This window comes from Panthera pardus, unplaced genomic scaffold, assembly GCF_024362965.1.
Source record: "Panthera pardus isolate Hobbes unplaced genomic scaffold, ASM2436296v1 HiC_scaffold_6, whole genome shotgun sequence".
Lineage (NCBI taxonomy): Eukaryota > Metazoa > Chordata > Mammalia > Carnivora > Felidae > Panthera > Panthera pardus.
The window spans coordinates 63,638,847-63,657,852 of record NW_026526991.1 but is presented as its reverse complement, the minus strand read 5'-3'; the positions used below and the strand labels follow the sequence as shown (position 1 = coordinate 63,657,852).

Below are 19,006 nucleotides of genomic sequence, written 5' to 3'. Positions count from 1 at the left end.
AGTGGAGAAGGGGAGGGTGTGGAGGTGAGAGGCTGACATGTGTTGAATGGCCCTCATGTGTTAGGCATTTGATGAGGCACTTCGTACCCGTTGTCTTTTTCATCTTCACAGCAGCCCCGGTGGGTAGGTATCATCCCTATTTTACAGGTGGAGAAACTGCTCAGGGTCATTTAGCCTCATGGCGGGTGAGACTGGGCTGGAATTCTGCCCTTTCTATTCCAGCACACGGCCTGCGAGGGAGGCCAGCACTCAGCATTAACGCAAGGAAGGACAGTACTCAGCACGAGCCCCCCAGCCTCAACGTCTTGTTCCGTCACATACACATTTTTATATGGTATAAACATCATAGGGAATCTCTCTCGTTGCCTCACCCCTCCCTCAGCCCTGATAATCCTGTTGCCTCTCTACCCTCTCACTGCACCGTGAGAGCGCTGTTGTTCTCCGTTCAGCTGTCTGCGCTCACCAGACCTTTGCCCTCAGCAAGGAGGTAACCGTTGATGAACACTCTTGTCTGCCTGGGAGTAGAATAATAAACATGAGCAAATCCTCTTGGATCCTGAGGACCGGGTTCCACTCACAGAGGTCAGCTGAGTAATTGGCAGTGGGAGCATCTTCTCCAGACGATATCATCTATTCCTTATGCACTCACCATTTTGCTCTAGAAGAAAGCTATCTATCATGTCATTTCTAAGGGATAGTGTCTTGGGAAATGGTCCTTTATACATAGAGCTTTTTGAAAACTAGAATCTTATCTTAGCACTTTTTTAAAAAGTTTATTTGTTTTTATTTTGAGAGAGAGAGTGTGCGTGCATGCGGGGGAGGTGCAGGGAGAGAGAGGGAGAGAAGGGATCCCAGGCAGGCTCCGCAGTGCAGAGCCCAACACGGGGCCTGAACTCACGAACTGTGAGACCATGAGCTGAGCTGAAACCAAGAGTTGGACACTCAGCCGACTGAGCCAGCCGGGTGCCCCGTTAGCACTTTTTAAATCAAACACTGTTGGCAAATGGAGGACAAATGGTGCCCACTTCTCAGGCTCTCGAGCAGCTCGGGAGAGGGAGCCGGGGTCTGCTATAGGCTTGCTCATGCTGTAGGCTCTGCCCTGACTGACTGTGACGGAGGCCCTAGGACTCGGGCTGCACTTGAGTGCTGTCATCTCGAAGGCATGAAATAAAGTCAGTCCCACTTTGATAGAAGACAGAAGTAAATTGTGTTCCACTTCAATGTGTATGCCGTGATACAGGCTTCTGTGGCTGCAGATTAATCTCTGGGTCTTCTTTCCCCTTAATTTTCTACCTTCTGCTCCACATCACATAAATCATTCCCTCACCCTTTTTCAGAATTACTTCAGAGATTTAGTCTTGGGATGTCGCTACAGACTTTGGATGTGTGCGTCTTTTGGCGTAAGCTAATTCCATTAGTAGGAGAAGGCACATTAAACCATGACATTGATTCTTTTTATATACGAGAAGAGTCCAAACCAAATATTGGAACGGATTTCCAAAGATAAACTCAATAAAGAGCAGTAGTCGTCCATGATGTGCTCCAGTGGACTGTCCCGCCCCCAGAGGGACACGGAACATTGCTTTAGTTACAGGAATAATGGCTTTTTCCATTTTTCCTGACGGATCATTATTCCTGATTCACTACTAGACTTAAGGATCCTAGAACAGGTTTAGTGTCCTCTAATAAGTTTGTAACAGAGGTAGGAGCCTTTTGATCCTATTTATAAGTTAAAAAAAAAAAAAGGCTTGCATCTGCTTCGCATGTTAGATTCCCCCCTCTGGTTATTGACTTTGAGTCATCCTCTAGCCCAGGGGGTGGAACAGTCTTCTGTATGTGCTAATGAGTTCTGCGTGGGCACTGGCCAAACAGTGTGTATGACATGCCCTCTGTGTTGGTAGGCCTGGTCTCCATCCGCAAGGTAGGTCACAGCTGTGACTTCTGTCCTGCTCCACACGATGCAGCACCAGTCCACTGATGGTTACTCTCTGTACGTGTATACATACTTATTTTGGGGTTGTTGGAGGGGAGGTGGGTTAAGTGGGTGACGGGCATTACTCTTGAAGCCAAGACTACACTGTACGTTAACTAACTTGAAAATAAACAAATAAAATAAAAAATAAACACACTAACGTCACACCTTTCCCATAAGTCTTTCAAACGAATACTTGTATTTGCATACAGATAGCCCCCTTTGCACCTGGGTGGCTCAGTCAGTTGAGCATGTGACTTCGGCTCGGGTCATGATCTCGCGGTTTGTGGGTTTGAGCCCCGCATCAGGCTCTGTGCTGACAGCTCAGAGCCTGGAGCCTGCTTCGGATTCTGTGTGTGTGTGTGTGTGTGTGTGTGTGTGTGTGTGTGTGTGTGTCTCTCTCTCTCTCAAAAATAAATTTAAACCACCATAAAAAAAAAAAAGTAGCCCCCAAAGAGTAGATTTAGAAGGTGGAGTCTGGGTGAGTTGGTCGGTAGGTAGCAGGAAGAAGACTGTGGATGGGAAAGCAGTTGAATGGCCAGCAAACTGACCATAGGATTCGTTTAGTGAAGTCACCAGACTGCCAGAGTCCAGTTAAATGGACTAGATTTTATTGACTCTGTGTTCATTTCCTAGTGTCCATTTGTTTGTCTTCACCTCTGCTGATCTCATCCAGAAAATCCAAGCCCCTGTTTCAGAGTCCTCAGCCTAGAAACTGAGGCCTGATTTTCTGACAGCCGCTTGGCCCTTCTTAGCTCTGACCCCTGCTGGGGCTTGTTTTCATTTCCACCTGTCTCTGGCATTTTCAAAAGGTAGGCACTGTGGTTGGTTAGTGTTTGTGAGAACTGATCGGACCAAAAAAATTCTTAGAGAAAGAAGAGTCTTCCTTCCCTAAGATTTAAGCTTTACCTTCCTACAGAGGCACCAAAGGCATCTGAAGGGTGTCTTCCCCACTATCCTCAGACTTGCCTAGTGGGAATTTTGGATACCAAGCAAAACCATGCATCACTCGCTCAACATTTACTGAGACTCTGCTGGAGTGCCTTTTTGCAGCAACAAGTAAGAAGAGTGGGAACAAGTGAACCATCTTGGCTTCTCCAAAAACGACCTTGCCTGAGCCTTTCCTAGTTTGGACGTAGAACCTGGACTGGACATGAGAAGTCATTTGATCCGACCTCTTTGTTTTACTTTAATAATGACAGCAAATTCACCGAGAAAATGAGATCTGATAAAACAGGTTCTAATACCTAACCACTGCCCCTCAATTCCTATTTAGAATGTACTTAAAATTACATAATACTAGCAATACACCAACAAAAGCCCCCAGTGGAAGTATTTAGAATGTGCTTAAGGAGAAGTGGGGGTCCTAGCCTGCCCAATAATCCTCTGGGGGAATTACTGGGAAAGGAAGCTAATGGTTGGGATGCCTCTGTTGAAGGACTGAGAGTCACCCCTCGGTGAGGCTTTTCTTCACGCAAGCCAAGCTCGACCTGGACACAGTTTTACAACACGTAGGTCACTATTTTATTTTTTATTCTTGTTAAAACATTTTTTTTGAAGATTTTATTTTTAAGCACTCTCAACACCCAACATGAGGCTGAAGCTCACGACCCTGCGATTAAGAGTTGCACACTCTACTGACGGAGCCAGCCAGGCAACCCCCTAGGTCACTATTTTAGGGGCTGGTTGAAGTGGTTCTCTGGGATCTAATTATGCTTTTCACTGCCCATGGGTTCTTCATGATCTGTCCCTGCCTGCCTCTCTGTACCTTTTCCTCCTCCTCTTCTTTCCTCTTTCATCTTGCTCTGGCCCTACTGGCCCTACTTTGGCTTTGGAATTTGCACATTCCCACTGTAAAGCCTATGCACTTGATCTTGCCTTGCCCTGGACTGCTCTTCTCATGGCCTCTCCTCATCACTCAGATGTCGCCTGTGATCATCTTAGCTACAATCTCTCTTCTTCATCCTACCCTCTACCCCAAACCCTTCAGCATGTTTTTACTTGGGATAATTATCAATACTTGAAATAATATGTTGTTTTCATGGTGTCTGTCTCCCCTAACTAGAATCTGTGTCTTGAGGACAGGGACCTTGTACTTTTTGCTGTTGTATCCCCAGCCCTTGGGACAGGACCTGGAACAGTTAGGTGACTCCAGCCCAGGTCGGTCTCAGCGGTATACTACGGGGAACTAATTAACATACTATAGTGGAACATTATTAGTTAACAGATGGTATTTTATTGAGATGGCATTCAACTTAGTCATTTTCACATTTTATAGTTTTCACTGACAATGTCAGAGGTTTGGAATCCCACATCTTAGCAGACGACTTCTTCTGGCTCTGTATTTTTATTTCAATAAAGTTACGAGGTGACTACACTATGTTCGGAGATCTGCCTGTCAGAAATGTCCTGAGATGTGCATGAGTCAACACAGGATTGCCCTGAGACAGGATGAGGATGGGAGGTGTGATTCCACTAGATACTAAATATTTTATCCTCCTGCCTCTCAGCATTCAAATAAATCTCTCATCAGCTTTCCCTCCAGTACTGTTCCTTTTTTTCTTGAAGTATAGTTAACATACAGTGTTACATTAGTTTCAGGTACACAATGTAATGATTCAACAGTTCTGTACAGTACTCAGTGCTCATCATGATAGGTGTGCTCCTTAATCTCCATCATCTCCTTCACCTGCACCACCACCTCCCCTTTGGCAAACACTAGTTTGTTCTCTGTATTTAAGAGAGTGTGTGTTTGGTCTCTTTCTTCTTTGTTCGTTTGTTCTGTTTCTTATATTCCGTACAGGAGTGAAATCATACGGTGTTTCCCTTGCTCTGTCTGATTTACTTCACTTAGCGTTATATACCCTTTAGGTCCATCCATGTTGTTGCAAATGGCAAGATTTCATTCTTTTTTATGACTGAGGAATATTCCATCGTTTGTATGTAAATCGGTATAGCCACTGTGGAAAACAGTATGGAGGTTTCTTCCCCCCAAAATTAAAAATAGGATTACCGTATGATCCGGTAATTCCACTACTGGGTATTTACCCAAAGAAAATGCAAACACTAATTCAAAAAGATACATGCACCCCTATGCTTATTATAGCATTATTTACAAGAACTAAGATATGGAAGCAATCCAAGTGTCCATCCAGAGATGAATGGATAGAGAAGATGTATATATAATCCTGTTTCTTTTTATTTTTCTTTATCGCTTTGGAATTTGGAAGGCAGGAGAGGTTAAAGAAAAGGAGGGAGACATAGAGAAAGGACTGTTAGAGCTGCACTCAAAGGCATGTTAACTCCACTTGGAAGTGGAGAGCACTTACTGAGGAACCCCTAAAGAAGTTGAGCACAGTCTTAGGAAACCCCATTGCTATGGAACGAAGATGAAGAGTTGGTAACTCTTTCCATAAAGTTCCCCTATCCAGGAAGTCTTCCTGGATTAAGCTTTACATTCTCAGGTTGGCTTGGACCTTCTCAATCCTCTCATGCTTTGGTGAGTTTTTCTTCTACCCTAAACACATTCACTTTGGTGACACATACCTTTTGTAGCTCCTTTCAGATTAGAGGCCCTCTTAGGTTAGATTTTGGACTCCTGAGAAGTTATCTTCCCGAGAGAGGCTCTTAAGAGACGTTCCGTTTTCTGTACATTTGTGCAGCAATGGCCATCTGTAAAACACTGTGCTTTGTTATGTGAGGGATTCCAAGAGGAAGAAAGTCTGACCTGGGACCTTGAGAAGCCTGCAGATGAATAGTGGGCGGTATTAATTCTAGTTCAAGGCATAAAATAAGTGCATGAGAGAATGTTAGCCAAGGGCTCTGGGGATTTAGAAGGAGACAGCACATCTGATTGAGGAGATCAGGAATAATAGCAGGAAGGAAGGAAGGTGCGTTTGCTGTGAATCTTGTGGAGGTGAGCCAAGTCCGTGTCTGGAAGGCATTGGCACATTTGTGGAATAGCAGGTTGGTTCAGGTAAAGAACGTGAGATGGTGGCAGGTGTAAGCATCTGAGGCTGTGGAGAGGAGACAGGGTGTCTGGGGTGGATGCAGAAGGGGTACATCTCTAGACCTGCACCCCCCACCTCCAGAATGTTTAAATGAGGTGACCGTGTGTGGGATTTCCACTTGAGTCTCTCTTGAGCCGATCACTCAGTTCTTTTAGAAGCCCCTTCCCTTTCTTTTCCTAGTGAATGCACGATTTGTCCTAGTAAAGAAACGACTAGAAAGGAGACTGGGGCCTGAGGGTCCTGGCTGCACAGAAGTGAGCTGTGATCAGAGCAGTGCTTCAGGAAGACTCATTTGTAGGAATGAATCGATGTGGGAGGCAGGAAGGAGACTCCTGCTGTTGTCAAAGTGGGAGGAGAGAAAGCCTTGACATCCCTAATCTGGAGGATGTAACACTGAGGGGCATGGGGAATAGCTCTGAGGTTTCAGGCCTGGAAAGTGGAGAGAATGGTGATGCCATGAACAGAAACATGGAAGAAATGGGTATGAGCCTGACTTGAAGTGGAGGATCATGGGTTTGCTTTGGGCTGTATTGAATTGCCATAGATAAAGATTTGGGTGTTGTTTGAAGAAGTAAACTTTCAAATCGTGAGAGTAGATGCCAATAGAAAAAGGGAAGGGCCCAAGACCAAAACCTAGGGATTTTTCCTTTGGGGGATTGTGGAAGGGATGGAGAAGCATAGTCAGAGGAGTGCAAATGAGCAAGGGAGGGCAGGGGTACAGGAGCTAAGGGACCCTGGACCATCCAGGAGAGGAAGTAGTCTAGGGATTTGGATACCAGGATAGCCTGGCACATGGTGGGCTCTCAAGAAAGGCTTTTGAGAGAGACATAAGATGATAGAGATTTGGTGATTAAGTGGTCCCTAATGAGGACACTTTCAGTGGAAAGTAGCCACATGTAGATGCTATGGAATAAGGAGATGGTGAGGAAAGGGAGCTAGGTGGGTAGACTGCTCCCGACAGTGGTTTGATGGAGAAGGGAAAAGGACAGGTAGAAGCTTAGAGGGTAGCACCATATTGGGAAACTTTCTTTTTAAGATAGGAGAGACTTGGGGTACCTGGCTGGCTCAGTTGGTAGAGCATGCAACTCTTGTTCTGAGGGTCATGAGGTCGAGTCCCACGTCGGGCCTTGAGTTTACTTAAAAAAAAAAAGAGAGAGAGAGACTTGTAATCAAGAGAAAGCTGTGGAAGGGGTAGATAGAAAGGAGAGACTGGGGATAGCTGATGGAGTAGGACTCCGGATGCATGGGAGGCCACGCTCATTAGCCTGGCAAAGAGGAGAAGCTGGGGGAGAAAGCAAGCCAGGCTGAGATGGACAGAGGTCACATGAGACAGCCTAAGTCTTCTTAGTAACATATGAAGTGAGGTCACCTGCTCAGAGGGAGGAAGTGTCAATCAGGCTTGTGGAATTGACGACAGTGACTGAAGATTGGAATGCTTCTGTAATGGAAGAAGCAGGGGATCAGTCCGGGATCTAGAGTGCCAGTGGCAGTAACTGGGCAGCACTGGGGGGAAGACTAAGGCTCTGCGTGTCAGGGGTGGTAGCATCCCAGGAGCTACTGATTTTGCGCTTCAGGCCTGGCAGGAAAGCAGGGAAAGCCAGTGGAGGTGAGAGAGGCCTAGAAGTCACGAGCAGAAAAAAATATTGCCTATAGAAGGAACAAGTGAGTAGAAAAGGAGGACCTATGCAGGTATGCTGCGGGATCACTTGTTTTCTCACCTTCTTCTCTTTTTGTACAATATTTACTCTCTCTCCCTACAACCCCAGACTCGTGCTTCTTATGATTTGTAACTAGTGTCTCACTTCTATTTGAGCTTGTTTATTCTACAACGAAGGAGAAAAAAAGTAATGGAACCTGGTTCTAGAATGTATTGACATCGTGTTAAGCATTGTACATACATTATCTTATTTACTGCTCATAAAAACCCTCTGAGTTTATTTTTTTTTTTTAACGTTTATTTATTTTTGAGACAGAGAGAGACAGAGCATGAACGGGGCAGGGGCAGAGAGAGAGGGAGACACAGAACCGGAAGCAGGCTCCAGGCTCTGAGCCATCAGCCCAGAGCCGGATGCGGGGCTCGAACTCACGGACCGTGAGATTGTGACCTGAGCTGAAGTCGGACGCTTAACCGACTGAGCCACCCAGGTGCCCCATAAACCCTCTGAGTTTAAATAATAAGCTTTTAGTATTATTTTTTTAAAAGCAGAGAGAGATTAAATAACTTGTTCCAGGTTACATGGTTAGTGAATGATGTCGTCAAGTGTAGGACCCAGGCAGGTTAACTTGGGCATTTAACCACTTTTCTAAACTACCTCCCTTCCAAGACTTGCTGCGGTTGTCAGAGTGACTGTATTGCTTTTTTCCAATTGCTCAAATTGTCATAACAACGACTAGCATCTGTGTTGACCTTTATGGTTTGCAAATCAGGTTGATGCAAGTTACTTCCTTTGATCTTAACACTCCTGTGAGGCTTGCAGCCACTGTAGGGTGAAGGAGTCCGTCAACTCCAAGGTCTCTATACATCTTTAGTCCTGGAAGTCTTTGAAGTTTTGCCACTAGCGTTGTGACCAGGCCAGAGAACTATGATTTTCTTTCTCTCTTAAATATGCTCAATTCCTTTTACTAATGGCATTCTCTGGGGTGCCTGGCTGGCTCAGTCAGAGGAGCGTGAGACTCTTGATCTTGGGATTGTGAGTTTGAGCCCCGTGTAGGGTATAGAGATTACCAAAAATAAATAAATAAAAACCTAAAAAAAAGAAAAAGGCATTCTTTGCACAGACCTTCTTCTTTGTTCTAGGTCATAGAACTCTGTATGTGGGGGTTCGGATGCCTCTGGGCCGACAGAGCCATCGTCATCACCGAACCCATGGCCAGAAGCACCGGAGACGTGGGCGGGGCAAAGGAGCCAGCCAGGGGGAGGAAGGCCCAGAGGCCCTGGCCCACGGTAACACTCTCGGGACAGAGGGTGGGTGTCCATGGCTGGGACCTCGGTGAGGCTGAGGGAATGTGTGATGGACGTCAAGTAGGTGGTCTTGCTTCTCTAATCCTTTTGTAGAGTTTTCAGAGCTTGCTTCCAAGAAGAAATGCCTCTAAGAATCAAAAATACCTTCCTGAAAAATTCATAGTTCAGGTCCCCCCAAATCAATGACTATATAGATGAAATCATTTGCCGGAAAATTATCCATGTTTTTTGATCAAATTAATCAGATTTCCAGTTTGTTGTGGGTTTTCTTCAAGTGGTCTTAGCTCATAATTTTTCCCTCCCTTCAACTGCTTGCATAGAATAGCATTTTGGGGGTGAGGGGTGGTAGGTGGTAAAGAAATGTTTTTGATCTACATTCAGAATTGTCTTCTCTATGTTCCTGAAGTTATAAGGCCCCCAGATGTGCTAAGTATAGCAGAATGCTATTTCTGCTCTAAGTTGAGGCTGGGAGCAGACCTTTCTCTGTGGTTGATTTTCCAGACACACCATCTCAGCGTGTTCAGTTCATTCTGGGCACTGAGGAAGATGAAGAGCATGTACCTCACGAGCTGTTCACAGAGCTGGATGAGATCTGTATGAAAGAGGGAGAAGATGCTGAATGGAAGGAGACAGCCAGGTAAGGCCCTAAAATAACCTGGGTCAAGATTTGCTTGGGTAGACCAACTTGGACCTTTCAGCAAGTGACAGGTCTGCTTTTCGTTTATTTCTTCATGGGAGAAGTAATGATTGACATGGGGATTAATGTTCCAGAGTCTTCTATGCGAAGTCTTGATGTCGGCCTCTTTGTGATGTCTCTGGTGACGTCTGTACCAATTGACCTTGAGCCTGGGATTGGTGGCAGAAACAACAGAACCTTTAGGGGGTCCTCAAACTTATTTAGGGCCCAGAGTTGTTCCTGGGCTATCTTGATATTATAGGTCTAGCTTAGAAGATGTTTCATGGGACCGCCTTGGTTTGGACCCAGCCCAGAAAATATAGCATAGGTGAAGACTTTTCTGCAGGTGAACCATAGAATTTTAATTCGTTTGGGTTTTAATTTACTGGGAGTTTCAGAATTTTTGAGACAGCCCAACCTCACGGAGACCCCTGGGGTTATAGCTAACCTGACAGTAGGCTTCTGGGGGTAGCTGCAGAGTGACCAGGCTTGCTTGAGGCTCAAACCCCAAAAGAGCCCTCCGATTAACCAGGGCCATGTCTGGGGCTCCTCTGTAATTGACCAGTGAGCCTCACGGACAATACAAAGCCAGCATGCCTGAGCCTCAGGGAAGAAGGCAAATTGGGTAACTAGCAAAGTGTGGCTCTAGCTCTTATTGGAACAGCTCTTCCTGGAACCCTGCTATATCCTTGGACGTTTGCCATGGCTGGAGAGGATTAGACAAGCCAATCAACCTGATACCAAGTGAAAAGGCAATTCGTCTTGTTATTCTGTCTTTGCCAACTTCTAAAGGTCACACAGAGCTTTTTAAAAAGAAAAATATGATCATTTTATTAATATACCGAAATGATACCGATGAGATCTATCTTTTTTTTTTTTTTAATGTTTATTTTTGAGAGACAGAGAGAGACAGACCACAAGCAGGGGAGGGGCAGAGAGAGAGGGAGACACAGAATCCCAAGCAGGCTCCAGGCCCTGAGCTGTCAGCACAGAGCTCAATGCGGGGTCTCAAACCCACAAACCACAAGATCATGACCTGAGCTGAAGTCGGACACTTAACTGACCGAACCACCCAGGCGCCCTGAGATCTATCTGTTACACAAGTAATATGTGCTCATTATACAAAATTGGAAAATAAAGATAAGCAAAAAGGAGAAGATGAAAATTATGTATAATTTTACTACCCCAGGTATTATGAGGGATACAGCATTTGGTGTCTTATACATGTGTGTTTGTATTTTTAAATCTTTCTTTAAATAGAAATGGGATCAAACTGTACTCAATTTTGCACTGTTTTATAACCTGCTTTTTTTTCACTTACCAATGTACCCTGAACATATAGATTAAATTACAACGTTCAGTATGATTATTCAGATGTCTTTCTTTGTGGCTTACATTAAAAATTCTCTCGTAAGGGGCGCCCGGGTGGCTCAGTTAGTTAAGCGTCTGACTCTTGATTTTAGCTCAGGTCATGATCTTACGGTTCGTGAGTTTGAGCCCCGCATCGGGCTCCACGCTGACAGCTCAGAGCTTGGAGCCTGATTAGGATTCTGTCTCCCTCTCTCTCTTCCCCTCCCCTGCTTGCTCTCTGTCTGTCCCTCTCTCAAAACAAACAAATAAACATTAAAAAAAATTAAAAGAAAATTCTCTTGTGAAAATCCTTCATTTTCTACCTCTGGCACCTTTGTCACGCTTTCAGGTGGCTGAAGTTTGAAGAAGATGTCGAGGATGGGGGAGAGCGCTGGAGCAAGCCTTATGTGGCAACCCTTTCACTGCATAGTCTCTTTGAGCTAAGGAGCTGCCTTATAAATGGAACAGTCCTTCTGGATATGCGTGCAAATAGCATAGAAGAAATTTCAGGTAAGCGTAGGTGAGAGAAAACAGAGGAATGTTTGTTTAAATTAAGAAGTGTGGTGTGGAGGGGCGTCCGGGTGGCTCAGTCAGCTAAGTGTCCGACTTCAGCTCAGGTCATGATCTCGGGGTCCATGAGTTCGAGCCCTGTGTTGGGCTCTGTGCTGACCGCTCAGAGCCTGGAGCCTGCTTCGGATTCTGTGTCTCCCTCTCTCTCTGCCCCTCCCCTGCTCACCCCCTCTCTCTCTTTCTCTTTTAAAAAAACGAATAATCATTAAAAAAAAGAAGTGTGGAGGAAAGAATAAAGTAGCTTTGTGTCATTATGCCAGTCACTGAACCTTCTCGACCTCAATGTCTTTAGCTGTGGGATGGGTTTTTAATTTAATTTTTTTATTTTTTTAAACTTATTTATTTTGAGAGAGAGAGAGTGGGGGGGGGGAGGGAAAGAGAGAGAAAGAGAGAGAGAGAGAGAGAGAGAGAGAGAGAGAGAACAGCAGGCTCTGTGTTGTCAGCGTGGAGCTCAATGCGGAGCTTGATCCCATGACCCTGGGATCCTGACTTACGCCGAAATCAAGAGTTGGGATGCTCAACCGACTGAGCCACCCAGGTGCCCTGTGGGATGGGTTTTAAACTAAGAAACCACTCTACCTATTTCACAGCCTATTTCAAATGACAGGGTGTTCGGTGCCTATTCATTTAGCACACATTTATTTTGTATCTATTTACACTTGGTAATATGCTAGGCACAGGGAAATAAGATATAGTTCCTACTCTCAAGGGACTCACCTTCTAACGGGGGAAATTACCGTGGAACAATTTAAGTAAGTGCAACAACAGAGATATGTCTTGGTAATAATTAGAGGAAGGGGCAACTGGGAGTTGTGCAGAGAAAAAGGTGTTAAGGAAAGATTTGTAAACATGGCAGCTAGGGAAGACATGTAAGAAACTGAGCCACAGTACCCCCATTTTTTCAGCAAGATGTAATGGGAGATGTCTGATGGGGTTTCCTGATGTTGAGTGTTGTTACCATGTTTTAGGAATGGCGTTTGGGAAACACCTGGGTGCATGTGAAGGTTTTTCCCTCAGCTTGGCTCTGTTTGGCTAGACAGTGAAATAAAGTTTTCTTCAAGCTTTTCTGCAAGTGTACCAAGAGATTCTGCCTCTCTGGGATCACTTGGGGAAACAGGGGAGGGGTCAGCACTGATGAGACCCTGTGTCCCCTCTGAAGGCTCTAGGGGAAAGTTATTCCTTGCTTCTTCCAGCTTCTAGTGGCTCAAGGTGTTCCTTCTCAGGAATGCATAACTCCAGTCTGCCTCTGTCTTCGCATGGACTTCTCATTTGTGTCTCTCTTGTGAGAATATTTGTCAATATCATCCACGATGATCTTGAGATCCTTAACTTAGTTACATGCGCAAAGACCCTTTTTACAAATAAGATCACAGTCACAGGTTCTGGGCGATTAGTACATAGAAGTCTCGAGGGGGCCACCATTCAGCTCGTTACAAAAGCTAAGAAGGGAGAGAGTTTCAACTCCTCAGTGTCAAATGCTGCAGAGAGGTCACGTAAACATCCACTGAATTTAGCAACTGGAAGGCCATTGATTTTATCAAAAGCAATTTCATTGAGAGAGCCAAATTGCAGGGGACTGAGAAATTTTTGAGAACTTTATTTTGTGATTTAAATTTTATTTTTTTAAGATTTTAAAATTTATTTTTATTATTTTTTACGTTTATTTATTTTTGAGAGAGAGAGAGAAAATGTGCACGTGCATGTGCTCACAAGCATGTGGGGGAGGGGTAGAGAGAGCGGGAGTGGGCAGAGGATCCCAAGTAAGCTCTGTTCTGCCAGAGCAGAGCCTGACAGGGGACTCCAACTCACGAACCGTGAGATCATGACCTGAGCTGAAGTTGGATGCTAACAACCTTAGCCACCCAGGTGCCCCTCTTTTGAAAACTGTAAATGATAGGAGAGAGAGAGAGAGAGTGAGACAGACAGAGTGCCAGAGTTAAAGGAGGGTCTGGGTTGGACATTCTTCTTCTTTTAAATTTTTTTCAAGATGAAGGATCTTGGGACACCTGGCTGGCTCAGTCAGTGGGGCGTGTGAACTCTTGAATTCGGGGTTGTGGGTTCAAGTCCCACGTCGGGTGTAGAGATTTCTTAAAAATAAAATCTTAAAAAAAAAAAAAAGATGAAAGATCCTGAAGGATGTTTATAATATGGGAGCAATAAACCCATCAATATAAAGGTTAAATATAGAGAAACCATGGATCTTCAGCTTGAATATTCAAGATAGATTTTCTTCTAGACTTGGATAGTCATGGAAGGAGTTGGGGTTGAGAATAGGTTGAAGTTTTGGGGAGGCTTGGGGATAGGGATGTAGGACTGAAGTGTAATTGCTATAGTTCTTTACATTAGGTACCTGATGTATTCATGTTGGTGATAAGAATAGGTAAACTGTATCAAGTATTTACTGATACAGCACTTTGTATTTATGATCTCATTAATTTTCTGTAACAACTTTTGAAGATGGTTAATAATATTAGCGCCATATTACAGATGAGGAAATTGAGGTACGGAAAGGTTATGTAACTTGCCCAAGATCACACAGAAAGTGATAGAAGTGGGACAGAATGTGGGCCTCTAGAACTCATACTCATTATTGGGATTTTTTAACCCCCCTCAACTGTGCTGGTCTGACAGGTTAAAGGTTGATGGTAATTGCCTGGGGCACTTAGTTAACTGAATCATACACGTCGGTTCCACCTTCAAATTGTCATTTGGAGCGTTCTACAGTTGTCGTTCCTCTTGACGAGTATAGCGATGTTGAAATGTTGGAGGAAGGGAATATAGAGGAACTTTGGCAGATAACAGAACAAAGTGGGTAACGGTGTGGGCTTTTGAGTCAGATAGTCTTGGGATTGAATCCCAGCTCTGCGACTTACTAGATGTGAGATCTTGGGAAATTTTGTAACGTTTGGGCCTCAGTTTTCTGGATCTGTACAAATTGTTACAATACCACCTCCTTCTCAGAGGTTTCATTAGGATTTGATTGGATAATCTGTGTAAAGTTCATAGCATAGTTCTGGCACCTATTAAATGCTTGATTGTTTCTAATAATAATGATCTGTTATATGCATAAAGTATAACTTGTCACAGCTGCTGTCGTCAAATAGATCTTTCAGGCCCTGAGGTATGATTGTACCTTATACTTTAATGACCCTCGTGGAACTGTTTCTCCCACTCCTCGCCCCTCACCCCTCATACCACTCAACGCGGGCCTCTTTGAGTTCACTGACTGTCAGTTTGAGTGTTCATGTTAGCACCTGCTTTCCAGACCTGATCCTGGACCAGCAAGAACTGTTCAGTGACCTGAATGACAGCATGAGGGTTAAAGTACGGGAAGCCCTTCTCAAAAAGCATCATCATCAGAATGAAAAAAAGAGAAATAACCTCATTCCCATTGTCCGCTCCTTCGCTGAGGTTGGCAAGAAGCAGTCAGATCCACATTCGATGGATAAAAATGGTAAGATTATTAGGAGTGACTGTCCTTTTATTAATAAGACACTTAGGAACTAGTTGAAGATGCTGAGTTACCAGAGGGTACAGGCTATATTTGTCTAATATGTTTCCATGCTCACTTACACACAATATGGTTTGGTTACAGGCAAGATGGGGGGCTGGGACTGATGACCATCTATCTCTGTGGCACTAGGGATGTTGCCTCAGATTGATTTTAGATTAGGGACACAACATACAGTAGTATAGGCTCTTGAGTCCGACTTCGAGGCTTGAGATTCAGGCTCCACTATTTGCAAAGTGTGTGACCTCGGGCAGCCTCCTAAACCTCTTAAAGTCTCACTTTCTCCTCTGTGAAATAAGGATGATAATAGCATCTGCCCCATCAGTTTAACGTGAGGTTTTGATACGTGATTCTACGTAAATCCCTTAATCAGCTGCGTGACGGGTTGTAGACATTCCATGGATCTCAGCTGCTGTTTGGTTTCCTTTTCTGTGGCCAGGCAATGTCTAATCTCTATGTCTCCCTGTCCCCACATTTACTGAATCACAACGTGCAGGGGATATGCCTGGGAATCTACGTATTTGAAACGTTATCCAAAGGAGTCTCTGATATGCACTCCTGGTTAAGAATTCCTGCTTTAATAGAGGAAGAAAAGAGGACCACAAATATGTTCAGGAAGAAGGTGCGGAAGTAGTAAGACTTCGGCCCTCCCTTTACTAGTCCGTAAGGAGACATGTATGTGTGGGTCTTATCTGCACAGTCTTCTTAGCTCTTCTCCATGGGCCTTGCAGGACAGAGAGCCATAGCCAACGGGTGACGGATGGGGTGTGTCAAAGGGGGGACAGGGCAGAGGCTCAGAGGATTCTGTCTTCTCTGAATAGGTCAAACTGTGTCTCCTCAGTCTGCTCCAACTACGAGTCTTGAAGTAAAAAATGGCGTGAATTGTGAACACAGTCCCGTGGATTTAAGCAAGGTGAGCAGAGACACGGGAGCTTGGCTTGTAGGCCTAAGAGTATTCCTAGTGGAACCGAGAGTCCAATCGCTGGAAGCCGGGTAAGCTTTGGTAGTTCAACACCTTTTGTCTAAGACCAGAACCCTTTCTGCAGAAAAGGAGGCCCCTCTGCCTGGGTCTTCTCCCTTTCACTCCAGCCTGCATGGGGCGGACTCAAGTTTATTCCACCAGGTTCGATGCCGGAACTGAGAGGAGCCCCTGATAAGCCTCCCTGACACAGACCTCCCGGTTTTTCCAAAGTTGTTTTTGGTGCTTACTCTTCAGCAGCCCCTTCTCACCTCCCAGGGTTTTGCGGAAACAATATTTTTGCTCTTGTCTCCTAAAACTACTTTGTGGTCGAGGCTCTTCTTGGGGACTGTGACTTGGGCATCCTAAGATTTCTGCAGTAGCAGTGCCTCGCTGCAGCTTCTGGCTCAAGCCTCGATCTCCCTGCCTCCAGCCTCTCATTGCCCTGGTCTGTCCTCGACACTAGCCAGAACACAGATGGGGTCGCATCACTTCTCTGCTGGGAAGTCTCCCTGTTTTATTTAGAAAAGCTGAAACCTCTGACAAAGCAGTCAAGTGTTTTAAAATGGAAAAAATTTGACCGAGAGCTTCAAAAACAGTCGGTGAGAAAGCGTGGTGTAATGAAATTCAAATCAGAGGACCTGGATTTAAATTCTCTCTCTTAAAGGCTCCACTGGGCAAGTCAACTTCACCTCTCTGGGTTTCAATCATTTCGTTTTTTTTGTAAATAAAAAATGAGGCTAATAAGACCTATTTTATCCACTTTACAGAGGTATTGCAAAGGTCAAATGAAAGGGTGTGAGCAAACATTTGTTAAATCATGAGACAACAGGTGAATGTAAGGTAAGGGAGGGTAAGGGTTGATGTGTGAGGTGACAGCTCCTAGGTTGTCAGAAGGTTCTTTTGGACTTTCAGGTGGATCTTCATTTCATGAAAAAAATTCCCACTGGGGCCGAGGCCTCAAATGTCCTGGTTGGTGAGGTGGATTCTCTGGACCGCCCCATCGTTGCCTTTGTAAGGCTCTCTCCAGCCGTTCTTCTCTCGGGTCTGACAGAAGTGCCCATCCCAACAAGGTAAAGACAAGGGCAGCAAAACTCAGTGCATCCTGTCTAAAGCACAGATTTGTGTGAGCTCTGGTAGAAGAAACCAGCTAGTGCCAAAATTTGGGATTAACTGGGGAATGCTGTTTAAAATTCAGCAGCGATCTCACTGTGGGTATGTTGGATTAACCTCCACGCAGAAGAATTCTAAGACTTTTAAGGCTATGACTTTTAAGTAACTATAGCCTTGGGAGTGGAGAACTGAAGAGCATCCCAAGGGCGTATCACAGGCTAATCACTTGTTATGGTGGGAAGCCTGAGTCTTACCCTCTCAGTTCCACAGAGCCGTGTTTCAGGGAAATATGTCTGAGCAAAAGTACTGATGTCTCTTTCCACGGTTCTGGCAGGATTTGTATGGTTTGCAAATATGTCTACATTTGTTCAAAAGGCTATTCGTGCACTCTGAAGGTGGTGATTCAGGTGATTCAGAGCCCCATTAATTACAGAGTATTCAGATGTCCAGAACACAATTTCGACTCCTCTACAGGGCTTGATCATGTCAACTTCCTTATCCCTCTCCTCTCCCCATCATTTGCTTATTAGAGCAATGAATGAGATTCAGAAAACCTTGAATTTGCACAACAATGGCATGTTTTAAAAAAAAGAATTAAAAAAAAGGAATTTTTTTTTCCTATAGCAAGGAATTGTGTCTATGGAAACCCTAACAATTATAACCACATTATTGAATGGAGTCATACAAATATGTCCAATGCTCAGAGTGGAGCTGTTAGGTCAAGGTCACTTATATTGCTCCATCATTAGTCTGTCTCCTTTTATTGAAGTTACCACAGTGATTTCTGGTTGATAGGAGAGAGAAATGTTTCGTTGTTTGGAGAGGAATAAGATGCCACTTCTTTATGTCTTCTTACATAGTTTATAATTTCATCCTCTGTGTGTGTTGCCAGATTTTTGTTTATCCTGTTGGGTCCAGTAGGGAAAGGTCAGCAGTACCATGAGATTGGCAGATCCATGGCCACCATCATGACAGATGAGGTATGCACCATTCTGCTTTTCGTTCATGCTGTAAATATGTATTGAGTATTTACTCTGTGCTAGACCCTGAGTTATCTGTTGGGGATAAAATAATCACCCTTGCAGTGTCTTCTGGGAAGCAGGTCAGGTCACGTCTCTGAATGCTTTTTGTGGGAAGACCAAACCTTCTGGGGTTATTTCTTCCTATATCATCTCTCCCAAGGATGCAGAGAAATCTTTTTCTGGGAAAATTATCCTTGGCTCTTAGGATGCCTAGAGAGAAAGGTGTTAAGGCTGACAACCTTCTAGAGAGGATGGCTAATTGCATACATAAAAGCTATTTACATAAAGAACCCTCACTCTTATTCCACGTGAGGGTCAGGGGTATGAGCTAGGGTACTGAGATGTGAATGTCCCAAACAACCAGACATTGTGGCTGCCATGGTGCTGAATCCCCACTACATGCCCTAGTGAGGACTGTACTGCTCTTGTAAGCTGCAGGGTCGGGTTTTTAAGGCATATGTGTTAGCAGGCAGAGGGAGATGGGGGTTGTGTTTTGTCATCTGTCTTTTATTGGGAAGCTTATTTCATGGGGGACCTTCATTAGGAATTTCATCCACTTTTTCCAACCATTATGACAGGAAAATTTTCCCATGTATCTTGCCTTTTGTCCCACTCTTTGGGGGGATAACAATTATACAACTTTAGAGTCTCATCTTTTCTTGTACTAGCATACAGATATCTAGTTCTTTTTTGACCCATCTCATCTTTAGTTTCATTTTTTTATGCTTTTATCCTTGCACTTTTTTAAATGCTGAAGTTTTCCACATTGTCATGTCATTCCCCATGACAGAGATAAAAATCATGAGGTTGTATCTGTCCTTCACCACATTCATTGGTGATTGTTGTTGTTGTTTTTAAGTTT

The 19,006-nt window shown here is 44.4% G+C and overlaps 1 protein-coding gene across 9 annotated transcripts in view; it reads left to right on the top strand.

Moving 5' to 3' along the window:
- SLC4A8 (solute carrier family 4 member 8) overlaps nt 1-19,006 on the top strand; it is a 75,825-nt gene that overhangs the window by 16,780 nt on the left and 40,039 nt on the right. For 5 of the 9 annotated variants that reach the window (XM_019419395.2, XM_019419402.2, XM_019419401.2 and 2 more), the window contains exons 3-9: nt 8,780-8,947; nt 9,446-9,581; nt 11,320-11,480; nt 14,806-14,994; nt 15,873-15,964; nt 16,925-17,082; nt 18,015-18,102. In XM_019419395.2, the coding sequence (XP_019274940.1) occupies nt 8,780-8,947; nt 9,446-9,581; nt 11,320-11,480; nt 14,806-14,994; nt 15,873-15,964; nt 16,925-17,082; nt 18,015-18,102 (992 nt within the window). Of the gene's footprint in view, nt 1-8,760; nt 8,948-9,445; nt 9,582-11,319; nt 11,481-14,805; nt 14,995-15,872; nt 15,965-16,924; nt 17,083-18,014; nt 18,103-19,006 lie in introns of all 9 variants that reach the window. The other 4 variants (XM_019419397.2, XM_019419398.2, XM_053894861.1 and 1 more) reach the window with 3 other exon arrangements.